The 23,503-nt window shown below is 40.5% G+C and overlaps 1 protein-coding gene across 1 annotated transcript; it reads right to left on the bottom strand.

Moving 5' to 3' along the window:
• Window positions 1-3,581: 3,581 nt before the first annotated feature.
• On the bottom strand, window positions 3,582-22,180 carry LOC121152740 (arylacetamide deacetylase-like). The gene is made up of 5 exons (XM_040974923.1): window positions 21,911-22,180; window positions 17,348-17,570; window positions 8,136-8,205; window positions 6,162-6,333; window positions 3,582-4,395 (listed from the first exon to the last, which is right to left on the bottom strand). Exons 1-5 carry the CDS (start codon window positions 22,148-22,150, stop codon window positions 3,799-3,801), a joined length of 1,302 nt encoding a protein of 433 aa, XP_040830857.1. The 5' UTR covers window positions 22,151-22,180; the 3' UTR covers window positions 3,582-3,798.
• Between the last annotated feature and the right edge of the window lie 1,323 nt (window positions 22,181-23,503).

The raw sequence follows: 23,503 nt of genomic DNA, 5'->3' as shown, positions 1-23,503 counted from the left end.
CAGTAGACCATCCCTGGGAGACAAATAAAAAGCAGTTTGGGAGGAATGTGTAGTGCGTTCATTGTTAAAGTCACCAACCCTAAGATATTCTTGTTATAACACTCTGTATTCATCACAGTTCTCAAGAAAATGGAACCAACCAACAGGTAGATTATGGATACAGACAGACATAGACATTTCTATATGCAACAACAGAGATGTATCATGGAAATAGTTCAAAGAATTACAGAGGTTGAGAATGTGTCATTTGTCAGCTGCCCCCTGCCAAGAAGAAAACCAGGGAGCCTAAGATGAATGCTTGGTTAATGCTGCCTGAGTCCAGGCAGAGCTGACCGTGTGACTCCAGGTCACACTGAAGGCTTGGAAACGCGAAGACTGCTGGTCTAAGCCCACAGCCTGGAGGCCTGAGAACAAGGAGCTCCAGTGCCCAAAGGAGGTGAACATGCACATGTGTCTCAGGAAGTGAGAGAGCCTCACTCTGCCAGTGATGGTCTTTTCTGATCCTCAGCATATTGGGTAATGTAAATCTGCAATGACGAATTTATTTCAACTTTATTTTGATTTCTCAATCAAATGTTAATCTCTTCTGGAGACAAGATCACAAATACAATCCAGAAATATCTTAGCACCTTTCTGAGTACTGCATTCCTGGCTCCATAATGTTGATACACTGAATTAATCATTGCACTAGAAACAGACTTAAACAGAGTGCAGTGGCATGGTCCCACAGTTAAAAATGTGAGCGCAGCTATTGACACATGTGCATCCATGCTGTATTTGGAGATCCTCTTCAGGGATATTATCCTATCATTACTGGAATAATAAACTTTTTTCTTAATATATAGCTTGCCAAAATTATTCCAAACTTAATAATGCTACATGTTTCTATGAAAGAACAGTATTTCTATGGAGAGATATTCAAAACGTCCCTGGGATACAGAGAGAAGTAATCCAGACACAGAAAGAGAAATACTGCTTCTTCTCCCTCAAAAAAGGGTGATGAAATCCTAGAAGAAGTAAACTGATAACAATAACGAAAGAAGAAAACATCATTGTGCATATCAGTAAAAATATTGCTGTGTATATCAGTATTGCTGAATCCGCATAGCTTTGTCAAACTTTGTTTTATATCTTCATCATTATATCTTCATCAATGATTCAGAATAATACACCATTGTACATTTAATGATTCATATTTTATAATTATTGTATATGAGTGAAAGAGACCTTTTTCTATTTGATTATTGGTTATAATACTTTGCCTACATTCCCACTGCAATATGATCTGTTAACATTTTATTGTTTACTTACTCTTTATATCTTGGAGCATTAAGCATTGACTAGAGTATAAATAAAAATATGTTATTTCAAAAAATTAACAAGAAATTACAGAAAGATGAGAAACAAAGGAAAGCATGTAATCTTCTATTCTCATAATTTTATTTCTAACTGTATAAAAATACTCTCTTTGTGTTAGTATCATTTGAACACAACAATTGATGAGACTTATAATAATTACCATGATTTTCTATAACATAGATTATCTTCTGATTTTTGCTTTATTAATTTGTTCTTAATGCTTCTTACAAAGATGAGAGGATTGCAGACCCTTGTGCATCACTCTGTAGCATGGAAGGAAATGCTGGGGGCGGGGAGGTAAGAAACAGCCCTGATCAGCCTTATTTGCTTGTTGGGGTTGAGAAGATAGTGTGCCATTTTTGGCTTCCAGACCAGAATTATTCTCCTGATGGCCCAGAAACCCCTGATAGGGGGAAGGAAGATCCATGTGTACTTTCTGATTAGTGTTCCGTGGTCTTGACTCTTTCGAGATGTTACTGGATTCATTGTGTTATAGGTGAGAAATTACCTTTTTCTTTTGGCTGTCCATGTTTACCTTAGTATGTCCATGGACTTAAGGGCTTGCTAAAGAACTTGGCCTGTTTTTCTTTCTGTCCTTTGATGAGGTTCTTGATGTCTTCTGCTAAATTATAGGAACCACCTGCCTTGTCTTTCTAGTGCATCTGGATACGCTGTTTATCTATGCACTGAAGTCAGCAATGGAGGTGCCTCAGTCTTGTAATATGAGCTCCATGGTTGGACCACACATCAATGTGACATTCACACCCAGTCCCAACTCTCATGTGTATCAGCAGGTGCCGTAGCATGAACAGGAAGAGCCCTAAAATCCCTACCAGACCATTTCCGAGGCATGGACACAGTCCCTACCAGTTCATGCTACGGCTTGATTGGGGAAATCTCTAAGAAGCTCTACCAGGCCCACCAAGGCCTGGCTCTTGCACATGCCAGTGGATGTTACAGCTAGGCCCAACAGGGTTCAACTCCATCTTGGTTGCTCTATATACCAGCATATGCTGTGCCCCAGACCGGGAGACCCAGACCTAGCTCTCATGCATGCAAGCAGCTGATGCAGCTGAGCTCAGTCAAGCTGGCCCCTTCACTGAGTTCTCAAGCACTGCAGTGGATGCTTCCATCTAGCTTGAGAGACCTCTAAGACCTCTAAGAATACCTACTAGGCCCAGCTCCTAGCCTGGTCCATTCCCAATCCCAATCCTCATGCATGCCTGCAACAGTGATAGCCTGGTCCTAGAAGACCCTGTAAAATTCCCCATGGCAGGCTCACCCCCAAGCCTAGCTCCCCTCTGTATCTTTTGCAGTGGCTTCCTGTTCCAGCGTCCTCTGAGTCCCCATACACAAAGGTGAACACAGTGGGCAGGACAGGGAAAACTTTTGAAACCTTTTGACGCAATTCACGGGTGTCAGCCCGGCCCTGGGATGTCTACCAGGTCCCTCCATGTGACTTAACATCACCAAACTTCTGAAGAACTCATGCTTGTGGTAGTCCTGTCCATGGAAGTCCCAAGGAGCCACCCCATACATCTCAGGCAAGCCCTTGTTGACCCCCAAGTCAGTCTGTGCCAGTCTGGTGTCCAAGGTCATCTGTTCCATCAGAGTGATCTGAGGAGCAGCTCTGCCGGGGTACAGAAGCCTGATGCCCCAGCTCAGAACCTACTATATTCATATTTTCCATTAGAAACTAAATAAGCAAAAGTGTGATTTGTTTTCAATCTTTTTACACAAAAAACACATTTTTAAGACATTGATGTGAACTTCTTGAAGTCTGCCTTGGTGAAGACAAAATGAGCCAAAAGTTGTTCTAAAACCTGAGTATCAGTGAAGCCACTGGCTGAATGTGCAGTTTACCAATCCCAGGAAGTTCATTGTCCTCTTCATAGTGTTTGGCAGAGGACAGGCTTCCAGTAGGACTGATGAATCCACTTGTTCACATCGTGTTTAACAATCTGCCTGACATCTCTGAATGTTGTGTCTGCTCACATGTCACCATTCATTCCATGTGCCCTTTCCTCTTTCGGTAATGTCCATCTGCAATGGAATGCCTGTAAATTCCTGAAGGGCCACCTGCTCATTGACGGCCTCCACAGCACAACCTAACTTCAGCAGAGCCACATTCCCAGTGCTGCTTCTCTATGCCATGTGACAGGAACAGGGTGGACTGGGTTGTGTGCAGATTCAAGCATCTGACAGCAGCACCCACATCTTCATTCTCCTCCTAGGTGTTAAGTCAGTCCTCATGCTTGAGTGGAAGGAGGTATGCAGAGAGGAAATAAAGGAAGTAGGCAAGGTGTTGTGAGAGTATTAAAAACATCACAGATGATAAACAGTTCAAATGTCAGTCCTGTGATTTGCACTGATTCGTTTCCTTTATTTTCTGTGCTGATACTTGTACACTTTTTTTATATAACATTGCTTATATTTTTGCTATAGGTTTTCCCTTAGCCAACTGAAATACTGTTTTTGTAATCTATTTGTAATTTTGAGCCCATCTAAGGAAAGAGCTCCATGCAGCCCATCATCTACATGGTTATGAGTGACCTCAACGCCAGCATCCTGGAGTCGGGTCACATACATGATTCCATCATCTCTCAGGACATCATACTGACAGGTCATGACATAGGTCCTGGGCAAGCCACGCAACTGAGCGTCATCAGCCAGCAGAGGCGCTGCTCTCACATCTAGGATCCCTGGGAATCTTTTTGCCAGATCAGAACTACCATGGATTGGTCTCTTGTAAATATGGCCTCTCTTGAACTTCTCAGGGAGCAAGGAACTCCAGTTGACGAATCTGAGCAGGTGACTCGCGTCAGCTGGGACATGCTGATTGTGGAACATGGCCGTTTCCAGTGATCTGTCTGTGGTGAAGTACTCACTCCAAAACCTGACCATGAGTGATTTGGGAAGAATTGGACGATCAGTGTTTTCCTTGTATGATGGTGTGTTCATATCAAGAGTCTGGAGGGCAGGATATATTAAAGCCTGGATCTTGACTTTGAGCTTGATCTCTGGGTCTTTGATGAGCTGAAACACAAATTTTAACAAACTGCTTGAATAAAAGTGCTGATTTAGAAAATATTTTTTAATTTGAAGCAGCATATTATATGCAATTAATCACAGTGATGAAATGCTTATCAGAGTACACTTACATAGCAGAATGTTAAAGTTGTATATGTTACTAAAGGACCATACTGCTGTAAAAACATAAGGAAGTGGTGGAAGAGGAGAAGTGGGAGAAAGAGAAGGGAAAATGGGGAATCCCTTGAATTACAACAATATTTCATGGAAAAAGATAACAACAATAGAAAAGAAATAACAAATTATCAGGGAAGCAAAATTATGTTCCCAGAACATTCTAGTATGAATTACAAGTTGGAGAGATCTATGATTAAGTGCTGTGAATGACACACACCACTTTCCTTTATGCACGGGCAGATGGGTCAGTCCCTCTGAGATTGAAAATCAAAACCTGGGAGGAAATCATCAGACAGAGGATCTTCCTCTCTGTTTCTCCTTCTCTCTGTTCTTCTGAATAACCAATAAAAATAAATCTTTTAAAAATTATCTGCTGCGTCCAAGTACTTTAGCTGAAATCTGTTATCGAGACAGAGAAGACCTTGGACTCTGCATCTGTCAGTCTAATCCAGAATGCAAGCATTGAGAACACTGGCTTTACTTGCTGGGCCACAACACCAGCCTTGCTGGGTTTTTGTATATTTGTATTTTTGTTATTGCTCTATAAAGGCCTGAGTTATGTAAGAGAAAAGCATTTCTCTGCAGCACAATAACAAAAAAAATGACTTTAAGAAAATCATGTGGCTTATCCAAGACTGTAGATAGATACTGCTTCAGCTCCAAACATTAACATTTTATGATAAGTTCTTGTTAGGCCATCAGGTTATTGCTCAGGAAAACAGTAAGTGGAATATGTAGAACTAATTTCTGGGTAGTAGCAAATGTTTTATAATATATTAGAAAAAAAAGCCATTGGTTGTTACTTTTGTTTTCGTTATGCATCAGAAGAAACGCACTTAATATTATAACAGCAAAAGTTTAAACACATAAACGTACATACAAAAATAGTAAAATAATGCCAACATTCATTTTTTGTATAATAGTATCATGTGCAGTATTTCTGATAGACTCAGATATTACATTAAATTGTAAAAGAGCATAACTTCTCAAATCTCTACGGAAGATTTCTTTCTTCAGTCAGATGACTTATCAAAAAGATAAAGTCACGATTTTGTAAACTAATTTTAAAATCAAATATGGATTCGACAGCCAATATGCAAATAATTTTAGTTAAAACATATAGAAATTTCTGAATAATTAACATGAAGGAAGTATAATTCCTTCTGCAAGTACATAGCATCTACAAATATCATTATTTAAACTCACAATTTGATAATTTTGGAAAGTCTTCATACAGCTTTTATTATGCTGCAGTGAACAATATTGGAATCATCCACTGCTTTGGTTATAGCAACTTTGTGAAATAAATGATTGATGTCACAACCACACCCACTAACATAACAAAGGAGATTGGGTAGCAAACTGAGCACATTAGTCATGTTTGACACAATGATATGGAAAATGTATTTTACATTTCCAAATTTATCAACAATTACTTTTTAAAAAACCCTGGTGTGGAAACGACACCCTTAAATGATCTCAGATACACATATTGATGTATCTTAATATTTACTAGCATATATACCTTGAAATACTAATGTCTGAAATATATTGAAGTGGGGTTATTTAAAAGAAAACGAATACGAGCACCACACCTGCTGAGCCACTGCTGCAGCTAAGTTCCCACCAGCACTGTCTCCAGACACACCGACTCTTTGAGGATCTACTCCGTATTGGTCAAGAACATCTTGTCGTAAGAACCACTTTAATGCGTCATAGACATCTTCAAACTGAATTGGGAAATGATACTTAGGTGCAAGTCTGTAGCTGTGGGCAGAATAATACATACTTAGCAATCCATACTTAGCAAAAGCTTCATGAATATCAAGTGTAAAAGAACAAAAAGGAAACTCATGAATGCAGAATTTGGACTGATCTTGAGGATTAAAACAAAGGGGGAGGGCTGGTGTCATGTTCCCCTCAATAACCTTGTCCCAGAATGATACTTCCTGAACTCATCACACTGCAGCAATAACCAATAAATAAACAGAAAACGAGAGTCACTCTGCTTGAAGCGATCCTAGGCTGGGTTTGGAGAAAAGATTTTTGCTCCTTTTCCTTCTGCCTAATTTTGTGAGACGTTGATTACAACGGACGTTTCCTCGACATCATCATACACTGTACTAACTTTTCAAAGAGTATTTTTATCATCTAATTATCAAATCAATCCTGTTAGGCATAAAATACACTGCTATTCCTGTATAAAAGCTGAGAAGATGAACTGAAAAGCTAGGAGGAGATTTACATACAGTCATGCAATTAATTATAGAGCCAGGATTTGAAACTGTGTACTTTAATCTGAAACCTTTCTCTTTATCCCTCTGTTGCTGAAACTTAGTGTGTGTATTCTTTAAGGGGCTGTCTCTTCATGAGATTCAATATTTTAATTTTATCGACATTCAATTTTTGATTCCTGTTGGACCTAATTGATGTTTTTTTCTGTGTTGCTTTTTCTATTCCTTATTGTATTCACATTATATGTGTTTACCATCTTCATTTTATTTGCAAAACTCCTGGCATTACGGGTACTATGGCAGGGGGCAGGCCTGGTGTGGATTTTGCAGGCTGCACCAACTAGCTCTAGCTCCCACTGGCTTATGTGTTGGCCAAGAATGTGGTAGGCAGGTTCGGTCTGGGCTCCAGCTCCCATTGGGTTGCATAAAACATGGGGCTGTAAGCAGAACTGACCCAACAATTGCAACTACCAGTGTGTGTGTTGTGCATAGGCTGATTTGTGTGACACACTGTTCCAGACCTATATTGGCAGACACATACAGGAATCAGGTCTGGGACGGCCTCAGATGATGTTTCTTTGGTGTTTCCCTAGCCACTGAACTGCTGGACTCAGAACACCAATCATCAAGAGAATTGAAAGTTTCATGGTCTTACATGGAGTGCATGTGTCAAAGCTGGGCCTCCTCAGTTCCTCACAGGGCTGTAGATATCATATCCAGATGCACATGGAGGATATGGAAATGCATTGGAGCCTCCAGAGGATACCAGGTAGGCATGTCAGAGGATGGAGGATAGAGCCAATTGATCAACTAGCTCCCAGAATGTTAAACTATCAAAACCTCTTGAGAAATCCATAGGATTGCAAATTTTTATTTTTCTTCTTCTTGTTGATTGTTCATGGTGGCTTTTCATTTAAGGGGGATGTGTGGTCACCGTAATAGAGAAGCTCATAGCCAGATGTGAGGATGCAGTGCAGTGTGCATCTCTACTTGCATATCAAGGATAGACTACGAATGAAAAAATGAGCTGAGTCTTGACAATAGGATGCAGGACTCTCTGCATTGCCCATGCCTCCAATGATGAACATGTGACTGTTTAAGCAGAAGTATGTTACAATAATCATATAGGGGACTTCCATTGGAGAGAAGAGACTTGGGGAGGGGTCAGTGAAAATCCCAAGGCTTATTGAACTGTATCATGGAATGATGGTAATAACTGCAAAGGAATTAAAAACAAAATCAAATTATATTTTATAAATGGCCAAAAAAATCTAAGAATATCTGAGAGGGGGAAGTCAACATTACAGACAACAAAGAAGGCGGCAGTGTACTCACTTGGTGGAGATGACGACTGTGTCAAGGTCATCAGCTGTACGTCTGGACATAATATCATAGTAATGCAAAGCTGAAATAAAGGGAATAGAATCTTACAGTGATCCATGAGTCATTGAGGTTGATTTCAGTAGAATGCCAGGCAGCACACTTGTGGGCAGAAACTGTTGCTTGTACTATTTTTGTGTGTATGTCTTACTTGAGTGAGAGAGAGAGAATAATGTCACAAGCACACACACACACAACACACACACACACAGAGTTTCAATTTGAATTTAACATGGGTATGGATTAAAAGGGGTGAGATTAGGCTGCACATGTTTACCACGGGCTTAAGGGGTGGTTTCTGCCTTAGATAAGAAAAAGATGATAAAACAGAATGTTTTAGAAACATGTGCTTGAGGGGAAGTGTCTGATTATGCCCCTGTTTCCAGGAGTCACTGTTTATGCTGAAGGACAGTGAAAAGAGTAGTGCATTTCATTTTGTGTTGGTTTTTTTTCAAACTGAGATTCTGATATATTGCATTGAAATCATTTTTAAAAATCTCAAAAAACACATCTTCAATCATTTTAAATTTCTGTGGTATTGACTCATATTTCTATCACTTATTTCATTCGAAATCTGTTTTATGGACCAGAAAGTTGAAGATATTGTTGTCTTGCTTCGTTCATTATTCTTATATAGATCCTTAAATCTATGTAAGCATATGCCTGTACTTGAATGACACTTTGATATCAAAACTGTAAAGAGGTGATTTTCACAGCACTTTCTTATCTAAGCTAACTGCTGTGTGTTAGGGTCAGGTCTTTCATTAGAAACCACATTGCAGAGGCAGACTTCCAGATGGAACTTGTAACACATGGTTTCAATCCAGATGTCCTTTACCTGACGGCCGATTAAAGAAACTGTAATATGTGTATGTGCACAATGGGATACAACTTGGCCATGTAAACGAAACAAAATCGTGTCTTTCACAATAAAATGGATGCACCTGGAGACTACTATGCTTAGTGACATAAGCCTGTCCCAAAGGCAAATACTATGTTTTCTCTGGTTTAATACAGGATATATAAATGTTTAAGAATGAAACTGGCATCTTATGATTATTACTTTTAGTCCTTGCCTGCTTCCATGTAGTGGTATTCTTTCTGCACTTTATTTGTGGAACATTATGGTTAGTGGTGCATTACATCTGTAATTATGATTTAAATAAAAATTATGGTCTTACAGTAATTAAAGGAATCAGACTAGCAACCTAGCTTAGTGAGTAAAGCCTCTGTCTGTGTGCAAGGCCAGATGTTATACGGATACCAGTTCATGATTTTGCTGTTCTGCTTCCAACATAGGGGCCTACCAATGTGCCTGGTAAAGCAGGGGAAGAGGGTCCAAGTGTTGGGGCCTGGAAGAATTTGCTGACTGCTCATTTCAGCCTGGCCCAACTGGGGATTATGGCTATTGGGGAAAGAAAGCAGTGAATGGAAGCGCTCACTTTCTGTCTCTTTCTGGGTGTTTCTCTTTGTTTTTCTGTGTAACTGTGCCATACAAAAAATAACTCTCAGAATAATTAAAGGAATAGAAAGATATGATGGAAGGGTGGATTGAGCAGGAGCTGGGGAAAAAAATGTTTGTCTTCTTAAAATTGTATCTAAGAAAGATGTGAACTGTGTTCTCTTTACATCAATAAAAATTTAAAAATCAACAATTCATACTAAGAAATGCCAAATAAGATCTTTTTCTTTCCTGTTCCAAATGTTTTCCTAGCCCACAGAAATCACCATAGTAAATCTCTTTTCCTTCTGTCATAAAGCCATGCCATTTTATCCTTCATCCCCTGGCACTGCCAATCCCCCACTCCATGCTGAATCCAATGAATCCAACACTCCTCTTCCCACTGATCCTGTTCCTTGCTCTACACTGCACGTCATGTATAAGTCACATGACCAAAACTGTAACATGTTCATGGAAATCACAAGATTTAATATTGAAATTTTATATAGGATTGAACTGTTTAGTGTATAAAATTTAAAATGTGTATTATACAAAAAGAATAATGTATTAAATATTATTTCTCTATACACATAATATAGCAGATAAATTTAGGAATATAAGATTTTAAATAAACATCAGGTAGTCTAGACAAACTGTTGCTTCTTTTTCATATAACACCATCTTTCACATTTTCTTCATATTTAAACTTACCGAAAGACTGGACACTGTATATGATACTTCCCACACTGTTCAATTCTCTTTTTTTTTTATGGTTTTCTTTGCAGCATTTTATCAGATACACCATTACTAGTAAATTTCTAGGCTCCTACCATTGATTTGCTACATTCTTGGTTTTTATTATCCCCTCTTTTCAGCAAGTTAAAGTCATTTCTTTAGTTAATTGATCTCCAAGAAAATTCATTTCACACACATGAAGTGGCAATGTGCAGTTCACACGTAATAAAATTGTCTTTGATAAACTAAAACTTTTAAGAAGGAGGACATACCAAGAGGGGAAAGAAGATGGCCGACGTAGGAGGAAGGCTGTGAGGGAGTCTCCAGTGAAAGAGGGATAGAAAGTCACAGAAGCAGCAAAGAGGAACAGCAGGGAATCGCAGGGAGAGGTCCGTGAGGCTCCCTGGGACAGTGTGGAGCCAAAAAGATCCACACAACTCGGAAGAACAGCGAGAACGGAGCAGGGCAAAGGTAGAGAAACCGACATCCCACTCCAGACCTGCTGAGTCACTTTTGAAAACGGCCTGACGGGAGACGCGGACAGCCCGGAGGCGGGGAGATCGGGCGGATCGTCACCGGCGGGAGGCCTTCGGCAGCGGTGGAGGCAGACTGCAGCGGCGGAACGTTTGGTGAGCCGGGGGGTTGACGTGGCAGCCTCCGCATTCCTAGACCCCTGCCGAGGTTTTAGCCTCTGAGAACGCGGGGCAGACGGACTGAAACTGTTGGGTTTGTGCCTTGGGAACTGCGTGCAGTGGTGTTGGTGGCAGAGGGGGCCCCGGGGGGGCGCCTCAGGTGTTCCTACACTGGGGGGGCCAGTGCGTCTCGGTGCGCAGAGGCTGCTGGCGAGGATCTGGAGTCCTCCACATCCTGCCTGGTGGAAGTGAGATAACATCAGGAAGACCCTGGTCGCCGCGCCGAGCGGCTGCGCCGAGCGGACTAGGCGGCCCCGCCTGCAGCAGCCGCCTCCACAGCGCAGGTGTCAGGTGTCAGAAGAGCTCTGCCCAGCTTTGGGAAGTGTAGTGCTGTGTGTCCCCGACACGCAGGTACCACTCCCATAGGGTGAACTGCTCACCTCTCGCCCCCCACCCTGCAGTTCTGAGCGTGGGCGTCCCACCAGGAGAGCTCTGAAAACTCCTGCATCACACTGACACGGTGCGAACCTGCCGTGAAATTATAACAGGGCGCCTGGGCCACTCCTCCGCTAAGGGCCGGTGTGAGAGAGCCACACAGGAACAGGGGCTCTGAACATCCACACACCACGAGTGGTGGATTCACTGCACAAGAGCCACGCCTGGAAAGTGCCTCACCCACAGTCCCGTGTGTGGGAGACGCACCAGGTGGGCTCTGAAAAACCTTGCAGTCCCTGACACGGAGAACGCAGGGAGAAAGCACATAAAACCTTCTAAGTCCTGCGGATTCCCGTGCAGGGGGCACACCCAGAGAGCGCCTCCATCCCTCCACGCCCTGGGGTGTCACACCTGTAGAAGAGGTGCCCAGAGTGTGCCTGGAAGCCACTGGGCCCCCAAGGTGGTGCTCTACAGCCCCGGGCCCTGAGAACGCACCAACGGTGCCTTGAAAATTACCACGCTCGACAACACCACGTCTGCAGGCTCCAATCTCTACAGGAAAGCATCTGACAGCCCCTCAACACACGGGTTCATTTGCCCCACCAGAATTCACCAACGCAATGGGAAAAACCACCAGAAAGAGCTGTGCTCCAGATGAAAGAGCCAGCACCCCACCAAACATGGGCCAAAAGCCATTATCAATATCGGCGATGCGAGATGAAGACATGGACGTGTTACCAGCAAAGGAATTGATGAAAATAATGCTAAAATTTCTCAGAGACGTGGACACAAAGCTGGAAGACTACCAGAACCGCATAATCACCGAAATACAACAAATCAAAACCAAACTGGATGCCCAAGAGAATAAGATTGAAAGCCTCATCAACAGAATAAATGCGGCAGAGGAAAGGATCTCTGAAACAGAAGACACACAAAATGAAAGTGCCCAGCGAATTAAACAGCTGGAGACAAACCTCAGCAAAACTAATAAAATGATGCAAGAGATGAAGGATTACCTTAGAAAACTGAATATTCGGATCATCGGCCTCCCTGAGGGAGTAGAAAGAGAATCTGGGATGCAAGCAGTGCTTGATGAAATTATACAGGAAAACTTCCAAAACACTTGGAACACGAATCCACCCCGCATACAGGATGGACAGAGAACTCCCAACAGACATGACCCAAAGAGATCTTCACCCAGACACACGGTGCTCAGGTTCTACTCCAATGAAGACAAAGAAGGAATCCTGAGACAAGTACGAAGTAGAGAAAAGATCACATACAGGGGAAAACCCATCAGAATCACTGCTGACTTCTCCGAAGAGACCCTACAAGCAAGGAGAGAATGGACAAAGATCTTCCAAGTCCTGAAACAAAACAACTGTCAACCAAAAATAATCTACCCAGCAAAGATCTCATTTGTATATGAGAACGAGATCAGATACTTCAATAGCAAAGAAAAACTAGAAGAATATGTCTACACAAAACCAGCTCTGCAAAGTCTCCTTAGAAATGCGCTAGTCCCGGACAAAAAGGAGGCAAATCACAAACAAAGATGGCAAATAAGAAGATCTCCAAACTAAAAGCTGCACAAACAAGACAACTACATAGGCAACAACACACACACAACACAATCACATGGCAAGGCAAAATTGCAAACTCTCAATTTTAACTCTCAACACAAATGGTCTAAATTCACCAATCAAAAGACAGAGATTAATAGAATGGATCATCAAACAAGACCCAACCATCTGTTGCCTACAAGAAACGCATCTAACCAGAAAGGATGCAAAGAAACTGAAAGTGAAGGGATGGAAAAAGATATTTCACGCCAATAGACGAGAAAAAAAAGCTGGGGTAGCTATCCTAATTTCAGACGAGATAGATTTCATTCTAACTAACATCAAAAGAGACAGGGAAGGCCATTTTATACTGGTGAAGGGAATGATCCATCAAGAAGCAATCACCATCATTAATGTTTATGCACCGAATCTTAATGCACCTAGTTACGTAAAGCAATTACTTACAGACTTAAGGGAAGACATAGACACCCGGACAATTCTTGTGGGCGATCTCAACACACCTCTAACAACAATGGACCGGTCTACGAAACAAAAACTCAACAAAGAAACAACAGAGCTCACACAAACAATAGAACAACTGGACTTAGTAGACATATATAGAACTTTTTATCCTAAGGCCACAGACTATACATTCTTCTCAGCGGTACATGGCACCTTCTCCAGAATCGACCACATGATAGGACATAAAGCGAATCTAAACAACTTCCAAAACATTAGTATCATACCATGTACCCTCTCAGACCACCATGGGATGAAACTGGAAATCAACAACTCAAAACTCCCCAGGAAGTATAGGCACTCTTGGAAATTGAACAATATGCTATTAAACGAACATTGGGTCAGAGAAGAAATCAAAGATGAGATCAAAAAATTTATGGAAACCAATGAAAACTCTGATACAACACTCCAAAACTTGTGGGACACCGCCAAAGCAGTGCTACGAGGTAGATTCATCGCAATCGGAGCACATGTCAAGGCCCAAGAAAGACGCCAAATACAGGAACTAACCTCACACCTCCAGGATCTGGAAAAAACAGCAGCAGAAGAGTCCCACGCACAATAGGAAACAAGAAATCATCAAAACAAGGGAGGAGATAAACCAAATAGAAATCAAAAAAAACTATACATAAAATCAACAAATCAAAAAGTTGGTTTTTTGAGAAAATAAACAAAATAGACACTCCACTGGCCCGATTGACCAAAAAAAAAACAAGAGAAAGTGAGAATCAATAGCATTAAAGATGAAAAAGGCAACATAACAACAGACACTGCAATCATTAAGAAAATAATTAGAAATTACTACAAAGAACTGTACTCCCACAAATTTGAGGACCACCAAGAAATAGAAAAGTTCTTGGACTCCCACCACTTACCAAAACTCAGTCCGGAGGCAACTGCAGAATTAAATAAACCCATAACCGAGGTAGAGATTGAAACAGTCATCAAGGATCTCCCAACGAAAAAAAGCCCAGGCCCAGACGGCTTCACTACAGAATTCTACAAAACATTCCGAACAGAACTAACCCCAATCCTCTACAAGCTCTTCAAAACAATAGAGGAGGAAGCAACCCTCCCAAACTCATTCTATGAAGCCAACATCACCTTAATCCCAAAACCGGACAGAGAACCATCAGAGAAGGAAAACTACAGACCTATCTCTCTGATGAACATTGATGCTAAAATTCTCAACAAAATCCTAGCCAATAGAATTCAAAAAATCATCAGACAGATCATTCATCCGGATCAAGTAGGATTCATCCCTGGAATGCAGGGATGGTTCAACATTCGGAAATCCATAAATGTTATAAACCATATCCAAAAACTGCAAAACAAGAACCACATAATAGTTTCAATAGATGCAGAAAAAGCTTTCGACAAAATCCAACACCTCTTCATGCTAAAAACTCTAGCCAAAGTAGGCATAGATGGGAAAATCCACAACATAATTAAAGCAATTTATGAAAAACCCAACGCCAGTATCATACTGAATGGAGAAAAGCTAGAACCCTTCCCACTGAGATCTGGAACAAGACAAGGGTGCCCGCTATCACCACTGCTATTCAACATAGTCCTAGAGGTACTTGCAGAGGCCATAAGACAAGAAAAAGAAATCAAAGGCATACGTATAGGAAACGAAGAAGTCAAGCTTTCACTATATGCAGATGACATAATCCTATACATAGAAAAACCAGGAGACTCAATACAGAAACTGCTAGAACTTATACGAGAGTTTGGCAGAGTGGCGGGGTACAAAATTAACGAACGAAAATCAACAGCCATAGTGTACGCAAATAACACCAAGATGGAAGAAGATCTAACCAACAGGATACCATTCAAAATAGCAGAGAGAAGTATGAAGTATTTGGGAATAAATCTAACCAAAAGCGTAGGAGACCTATTCGAAGAAAACTACAAACTATTTAAAAAGGAAATTGAACAAGACCTCAAAAGATGGAATAACATCCCGTGCTCCTGGATAGGCAAAATCAATATCATTAAAATGTCTATACTACCACAAGCAATATACATTTTCAACGCAATTCCAATCAAATTGCCCAAAACATTCTTCACGGAACTGGATACAATGATTCAAAAGTTCATCTGGAAACACAAAAAACCACGAATAGCTAGAACCATCCTGAAAAATAAGAGGTTAGCAGGGGGAATCACAATCCCGGACCTCTGGACATACTATAGAGCAGTGGTTATCAAAACAGCCTGGTACTGGCACAAAGACAGAAAGGAAGATCAATGGAATAGAATAGAAGCACCAAAAGGGAACCCACACAAATACAGCCAATTAATCTTTGACAAAAAGACCAATGATAGCTCAAGCAAGTGGGAAGGCCTCTTTAGTAAATGTTGTTGGGACAACTGGCTGATAGCCTGTAGAAACAAAAGGATAGACCCACATCTATCACCATACACTAAGATCCAATCTACATGGATAAAAGACCTAAACCTACATCCAGAAACCTTCAAACTCTTGCAAGAAAATGTAGGAAATACACTGCAAGACCTAGGAGTAGGTTCCGACTTTCTAAGAAGGACACCAAAAGCAATAGCAGTTGAGAACAGAATAAACAAATGGGACCTCATCAAACTAAGAAGCTTCTGTACAGCAAGGGAAACAATCAACAAAGTAAAAAAGCAACCCACAGAGTGGGAGAAGATCTTTGCACACGATATAGGCGATAGGGGGCTAATTTCCAGGATATACAAAGAACTTCAAAACAACCAAAAAACCAAAACAAACAAGCCACTCAAGAAATGGGCACGGGAAATGGGCAAACATTTCACAAAGGAACAAGTCCAAATGGCAAACAAACATATGAAAAAATGTTCCAGCTCCCTAGCAATAAGGGAAATCCAAATTAAAACATCGATGAGGTACCACCTAACACCAGTAAGATTGGCCCACATAAACAAGAACACCAACGACGCTTGCTGGCGAGGATGCGGGGAAAAGGGAACCCTACTCCACTGCTGGTGGAGCTGCAAATTGGTACAGCCTTTATGGAAATCAGTCTGGAGAACACTCAAACAACTCGGAATCTGCATGCCATATGACCCAGCAATAGCACTCCTAGGAATATATCCAAAACACCTGTTTTACGACAAACCAACATGCATCCCTATGTTCATTGCAGCACAATCAGTAATTGCAAAAACATGGAAGCAACCGAAATGCCCATCAGCAGAAGATTGGATAAGAAAGCTTTGGTTCATCTACTCCATGGAATACTACTCAGCTATTAAAAAAAACAAAATGCAGTTCTTTGTGGCTAAATGGGCACAACTGGAAACTATAATGCTAAGGGAAATGAGTGAATCCCAAAAGATTAGATACCACATGTTTGCCTTGATTTAACCTGTAATTTTTTGTTTGGTTGTTTGTTATTTTTTGAACCTGTCATTGATACTGTCTCAACCCAGATGTTTCGAAGAATGGAACTCGCATTATTCTTAACATATTGTTTACCCATTACTATGTCAATTAATTCCATAATGTTGTATATTGAAACTGAGGCCTTGTTGGGGCTTTTAACTGACCGGATCTTTACTCTGTTAGACCTATCTTCAGACCATAGAAGGTCTCCCCAGGAGGCCACTGAACTTATCTGGACAATAAGACGCTGAACTTTATGCTAGGCATGTGTTTGCAAGCAATGAATCTCAACTGAACTTGAACTATGGTTATGCAACAAGGTGGAGGAATCCACCATGGGGGGAGGGGTATGGGGAGGGGTGGGGGGAATCCCCAGCGCCTATAAAACTGTACTACATAATACAGTGTAAGCAACAATAAAAAAAAAAAAAAAAAAAAGAAGGAGGACATACCAGCATTTCCCAGACACCAACCGCCTCCATGAATATAAAATAAGCCCCTTCTCAATGTCTTTGTCTTCCGTTTGGGCACATACACACGGACAGGAATGTTGTTGAAAGTTGTGTCTGTCACGGTGACATTTTCATCAGATGTGGGTGGGACTAACTGAAGACTTGTTAAGAAGTTTGCAACGTCAACAAAATGAGCAATTCCCAGGAATTCAGCAGAGAAGGCCTTAACGTTGAGAGAGAAGCAAAAACATTCACTGGGTTACACATTACCAAATGCCACTGATCTTTGTCAATGTGAAAGTGTGCACAGGTGAATCTCATAACACAGAAATGGTGTAAGTTTAGTTTTGTGAAAAACGAATTGTTTCAAAGGGGACGGCATGGTGACACAGTAGGTAAAAGGACCATCTGTGATGCTACCATCTAATAAGTGCTGATCACCTCCTGACTATTTTATTTCCAATTCAGATCCCTGTAATGGTCTGAGCAAAAGACCAGAAGATGACTAAAGATTGGAGCCCTTGTCAATTGTGGAAGATCAGGATGCATTTCCTGGTTCTTGGAGTCATTCTTTTCCATGCCAAGCATGGAACCTATTTTAGAAATAATTCAACAGATGGAAAATACATGTGTCACTCTCTACATATTTCTCTGCACATCTAAGTTTCAATTAAATAAATAACTACTTCTTAAAAGTTGCTTCAAATGAAATATTGCATAAAAGTTAAAATAATGTCTTGACAGACTAAGGAAATCAACATAAGTTCTACATGCTGAAGAAGCTCTGAGTTGGAGAAGCAAGTATACAGCAGCTTATTGAACAGCATAACTATGCTTTCCTGGTTACATGTAAATTAGTTTGATTGCTTTGAATAAGGGGAAAAATGAGCATCCTGTATAGGAGAAGTAGAAATTTGAATTATTAAAAACGGGACAGACTCTGACATGAAAACTGAAAGAACAAAAAAGATGGTCAAGCAAAATGGGAAAATATTTTCAACACAATGCACTCATCATGAAGAGACTCCTATCTACAACCAGAGAAGTGGACTAGTTTAGCAAAGCTCTTAAACCAGGGGCAGACAGAGAAATGATATATGGCAGAGACCTCAAAGGTGAATGAAGGTGAATGAAATCCCAAATGGTTCTTAATGTTAGAATTCCAAGACGCAAAGACATGTTAAGATTGGTTTCTTTATCTTAAAACAGTGTAGTATGGGCTGAACCAATCTGACACTGCATAAACATTAACCACTAAGTCAATACAAAAGCAATAAGCAAGTATGTGCATTTTCAACATTGAGTCAGCCCCATCATGATCCTCTTGAAAGGGAAGTCAGGCAATATGGGTCTGTACTTCCTGCCAATTCAGTTACAAATTCAATTTTACCACCTTCAGTATTCTTGTAAGACTAGAGGGAAACAGAAGGAATGTTGACTCCCTCTGGACCACTCTCAGCATTCATGTGAACACACATGCATGCGTGCTTCTGATTGTTCTAACAACTACTGCATTAGTAGTGCAGGGAGCTAGAAATGTTGATGACTTTGATTCATTGCATTCTAAGGAATCTGTGCAGCCAGCATGCTGGTGTAAGCTGGTCAAGCTGCAACCAGAGACACCATCCTCCCTTGAGGCCCTACCTCTTCTTCTGACTGCTCTGCAGCCTGCCTCTATCCCTGCTAATGTCCCAGGAGAAGCACCCTAAGGAGGGCCAAGTTTCTGTGTAGGACACCTAGAAGCTTCAGCTTCAGCCTGGCTCCACTCAGGCCATTGTGGCTACTTGGAGAGTGAGCCAGGAGATGAAAGACCTCTCTCTTTTGTGTCTCATGCACTCTTTTCGCAATTATGATTTTAAATTAATACAAAAACACATCTTAAAATTAAATAAGGATTCTGTAGTATTATTTTCAGTCAGGATATTTGCTATGGAGACACTTACATTCATACCAGTGTCTACTAAAATTTGCAGCCCACAGGAGATCTCGGGAAGGAGAACAATTAAGGCATGTTTTTGTAGATAGGATTACCTTATTTTATTTATTTATTTATTTTTTGCAAAGTTAGAACCACAGAGAGGAAGAGAAACAAAGAGGAAGATCTTCTTCCCGCTGATTCACTCCCCAAGTGACAACAATGGCTGGAGCTGCTCCATCTGAATTCAAGAACCAGGAGCTTCCTCCAGGTCTCCTATACAGGAACAGGGTCCCAAGGCTTTGGGCTCATCCTTGACTACTTTCCCAGGCCACAAGCAGGGAGCTGCATGGGAAGCAGAGGCACTGGGATTAGAACCAGCACCCATATGGGATCCCCGCATGTTCAAGGTGAGGACTTTAGCCAGTAATCCACCGCCCCAGACCCAGGAATGTCTTTATTGCTAATGCAAAATGGAACTCTATTGAGGCATTAGCTGCAAGAATAAAGCATTTATTTCACTTTATACCTACATTTGTCTATATCAAGGGATAGCTTTTGCATTTAAGGCTATGGAGACAACCAAGTTGATGTTACAGTAAATAGTAAGAGAAAACGATGAGTTCAAGCACTGATTAAACATTATAAGCTAGAGAAAGAAAATTATACTTTTGGGGATCCATCTCATTTCACAATCAGAAAAACTTAAAACTGCTGCATTTTCCATAAAGATATTTAGATTTTGCTATACATCTTTCTGGAAATGGAACTAAAGAGTGTTCTTGTACATTGTAGAATTACAAAACAAGATGAATTTAAGTTCCCAACAAATGTCTTAGTTGAAAGGCAAAATTTGTTTTAAAATTCATAACTCAGTACATTGTAATGATCTTTAGACAGATTGTAATACTCCAAAACACCATGAACTTTCATATGCCATTATTCCTCCAAAATAAAAACAAAAACAGCAGCATCCTATCTCAGTAGCACAACCACTCAAGGAAAATTTGATGCCAGACAGTCCCTAACATCATACAGAATGAAATCGGAAGTTCTGGAAAAATAGTCTGCTCTGTTCTGGGTATTTTTGAATAATGCAGTAGTTACTCTTTATAAGAGCATACTAAAAATATACTACTGGGCTAAAATTCAGCATCTTGGTAAGAGCAAAACAAAGCAAAGAACAATTGACAGGTTCCCATTGTAAAGAATGATAGAAGAGACTTATGGAACAGACACGGATTTTCTCAGGGATTGAGAGTAGTGAATCTTAAAGGATCATATATACATTTATATATATTCATGTCTATGTACACACTTATACATATGAATATATAAATACACACATAGATATAGGTACAAAGTATAGACACAATTTATATATGTATAAATCACATCCCTATTTTTACAAAAGTAATTCAATATAAAAAAAGATTGTTCAAAACCTTTGTGTAAATTGTAACAAAAGGATAAGTGTCCTCATGCAAACTAGTGTTGAAATCCACATGTGGGGGAGTTCTCACAAAGTCCATAAAAATGCATATATTGGGGAATGGGCATTGTCATGCAGCAGGTAAATCAGCCACCTATGACAGTGGGACCACCTAGAGGGGCCAGTCATTTCCCAGCTGCTTCACTTCCTATTCAGCTCCCTGATTGTCATCTGAGAACACAGCAGAAGAGAGCCCAGAGCCTTTGGACCCTGTGACTACGTGGGAGAATTGGAAGAGGCTCCTGGCTCCCAGCTTCCCATGAGCTCAGCCTTAGCCATTGCAGCCATTTGGAGAGTGAACCAGAGGATGGAAGATTTTTCCCTGTCTGCTCTCCTTCTCCCTTTAAAACTTGTGTCTTACATAAACATAAGGCTTTAAAGAAAATTCATGGAACAGTTAACTAAAAAATGAAATAGAGAGCATACACTTTATAACTATATTATGAATCAGAGAATGTTGAAACATCTAAAAACATGCAAGGAAATACAATAATGAGCTAGATGTTTATTACCTATACTTAATATTCTCAAAGGTTTTGTTCAGTTCTGACTTTTTTTTTTCTTATTCTGTTATGATAAGGGATTTCCTCCTCAAGGAAAAGATTAAAGGTGTGGTGCATAACTTCACTCCCAACCAGCTGGCATCCCTAGAAAAGAACCAGACAGCAAGCTGTGGACTCACAGCTCTGTTGCCACCACAGCTTCCTCTCCTACAGTGGGTATTGCCTGGAATCCACCATCCCTTGGACTTTTACCCATGGACTTTGGCACAGCACAAGTCATTAGGAATGCATTTTCAGTACTGAGTCCAATATCTTTGCATAGAATTGTGGACTTAATCACAGCTCGACTCATCCTTTCGTCCTCATGTTGCATTCATCCATCAGACTCACCATCAAGTTTTTCAGTCTACTTTCCTCAACCAACACATATTGCTCTTTTGCTGTTTAAAAGCAAAAAACCCTAGACTATTTCCTCATATTCATTCTCTTAGACATCTGCTTTAAGGAATAATAAAATGCCTATTTTTAAAAGCATTAAATTCAGCAAGCAAACATAAATGGTAAAATATGCATCTCCAAAATAGCATTTTGTTTGTTTTATGCTTATCAAATTACTATACATATTCACACAGAGGATAAACTCTTGAACTTACCCAACTTCCTATTACTTTCACTTGTGCGGTCATAGCCATCAGTTTCCAAGGCTCCTCAATATTGTCCGGGAAAGGAGTATAAACATAATATGCTGCCAGGACCCCCACAGTCACAAGCAAAACTGTCTTCATTCCCATGATGGCGCTCTTCTGCTCTGTGCTTCTGTGGTGACACAGGAAAGACAGACAGCTCCAGGCTTCCGGGTGCTGGATGTTAAGCCGCACCATGACGAGTTGCATAACTTCCTGAATGCAAAGTCCACCATGCAGGTTTTCATTTCAAAACCAGTCTAGAAAAAACAATGGCCTATATTTAATATATCGAATGTCCTCGATACTGTCGCTTTATACACTTTGTTATTTGACAGCTTAAAAGGCACTACCCAGATACCTGAAGTACAAGAACAAAGGCAAGGTATGCTAAATCAACAGCATTTATTGTCTGCAAATTGTCTCAAATCTTACACTCTTACTAGGTTGCTAGGCAGAAGAAGTAAACATGTACTACATAATTACTGGTTGGAGACACTTTGACTGCAAAATAAGACTTTTTGCAGAAAGGGTAGGGGAAGAGAAATAGAAATTTTCAATTGTATTGATTGCTTTTACAAACTAGAGTGGCTCTATGTATTAGATATTATGACTACTCTTTTAATACACCTAAAAATATGAGTGAATACTATCAAGTAGGTGAAACTTTTGAAATAATTATGAAGGCAGCTAATCATTTTTGAGCAGTTAGATTTTACTCCAGGCAGTGTACTAAAACAATTAAAACAAAATAAAACCTCTCAATAACACTAATGACATAGAAGGGGACATAGAGGCGAAAAAGTTCTTTTGATAATATATAATAAATCCATCAAATCCTTCTCTGAGAGCAAATTAAAAACTACTTGCTCCAGTTTTTAATTTCACAACACAGAGAAGCAGGTGAAACCAACACAAGCATCCAATTTACATAAACAATGACCAATGTCAGAGACATTTTCTGTCCATTGCTATGCATGGGACGTTCTGCTGTGCCTCACCAAATCTTAGGTGGTGCAATCTAACCCTGATGGTGATGGTGTTAGGAGGTGGGAAGGGTGCATGGGAAGTAATTGGATCAAGAGTGCCTTCAGGAACTAGATGGGTGCCCTTGTTAAGGAGAACTGGAGGGCAGCCTGTTTTTCACTTCCCACATTTCCTACCGTAACAGGAAATAATTTGGACAGGACTGTATAGAAAGAAGAATAGGCTCTGCTGAGACATTGCAACTTTCCAAGGCAAACACACACATCTTCTAACCAGATCTATCCTGATCTCCGCTAGCGGGCTAGTAAAACAGTAGAGATTGCAACAAGTGCTTGGGCCCCTGCATCACTTGGGAGACTTGGAATCACCTGCTGGCCTCTGATCTTAAATGGACCACCCCTGAAGTGATGGAGAAATGGGAAGCGTAGTACATGGAAGGCAAAAGGAATAATGTTTAAAAATGAATTTTCCAGAGGGTATACACTAAAGAATAGCAAAATGCATATTCAAAGAAGAAATCGGCAGATATTTGTCCTTGATTACTAGTCAAAAAGAGACTGGCAAAAATCTCAGTCC

This window comes from Ochotona curzoniae, unplaced genomic scaffold (assembly GCF_017591425.1).
Source record: "Ochotona curzoniae isolate NIBS_2020 unplaced genomic scaffold, NIBS_Ocur_1.0 contig_2599, whole genome shotgun sequence".
Classification (NCBI taxonomy): domain Eukaryota; kingdom Metazoa; phylum Chordata; class Mammalia; order Lagomorpha; family Ochotonidae; genus Ochotona; species Ochotona curzoniae.
The sequence above is the reverse complement of the archived record's forward strand: the minus strand, read 5'-3'. Positions and strand labels throughout refer to the sequence as shown.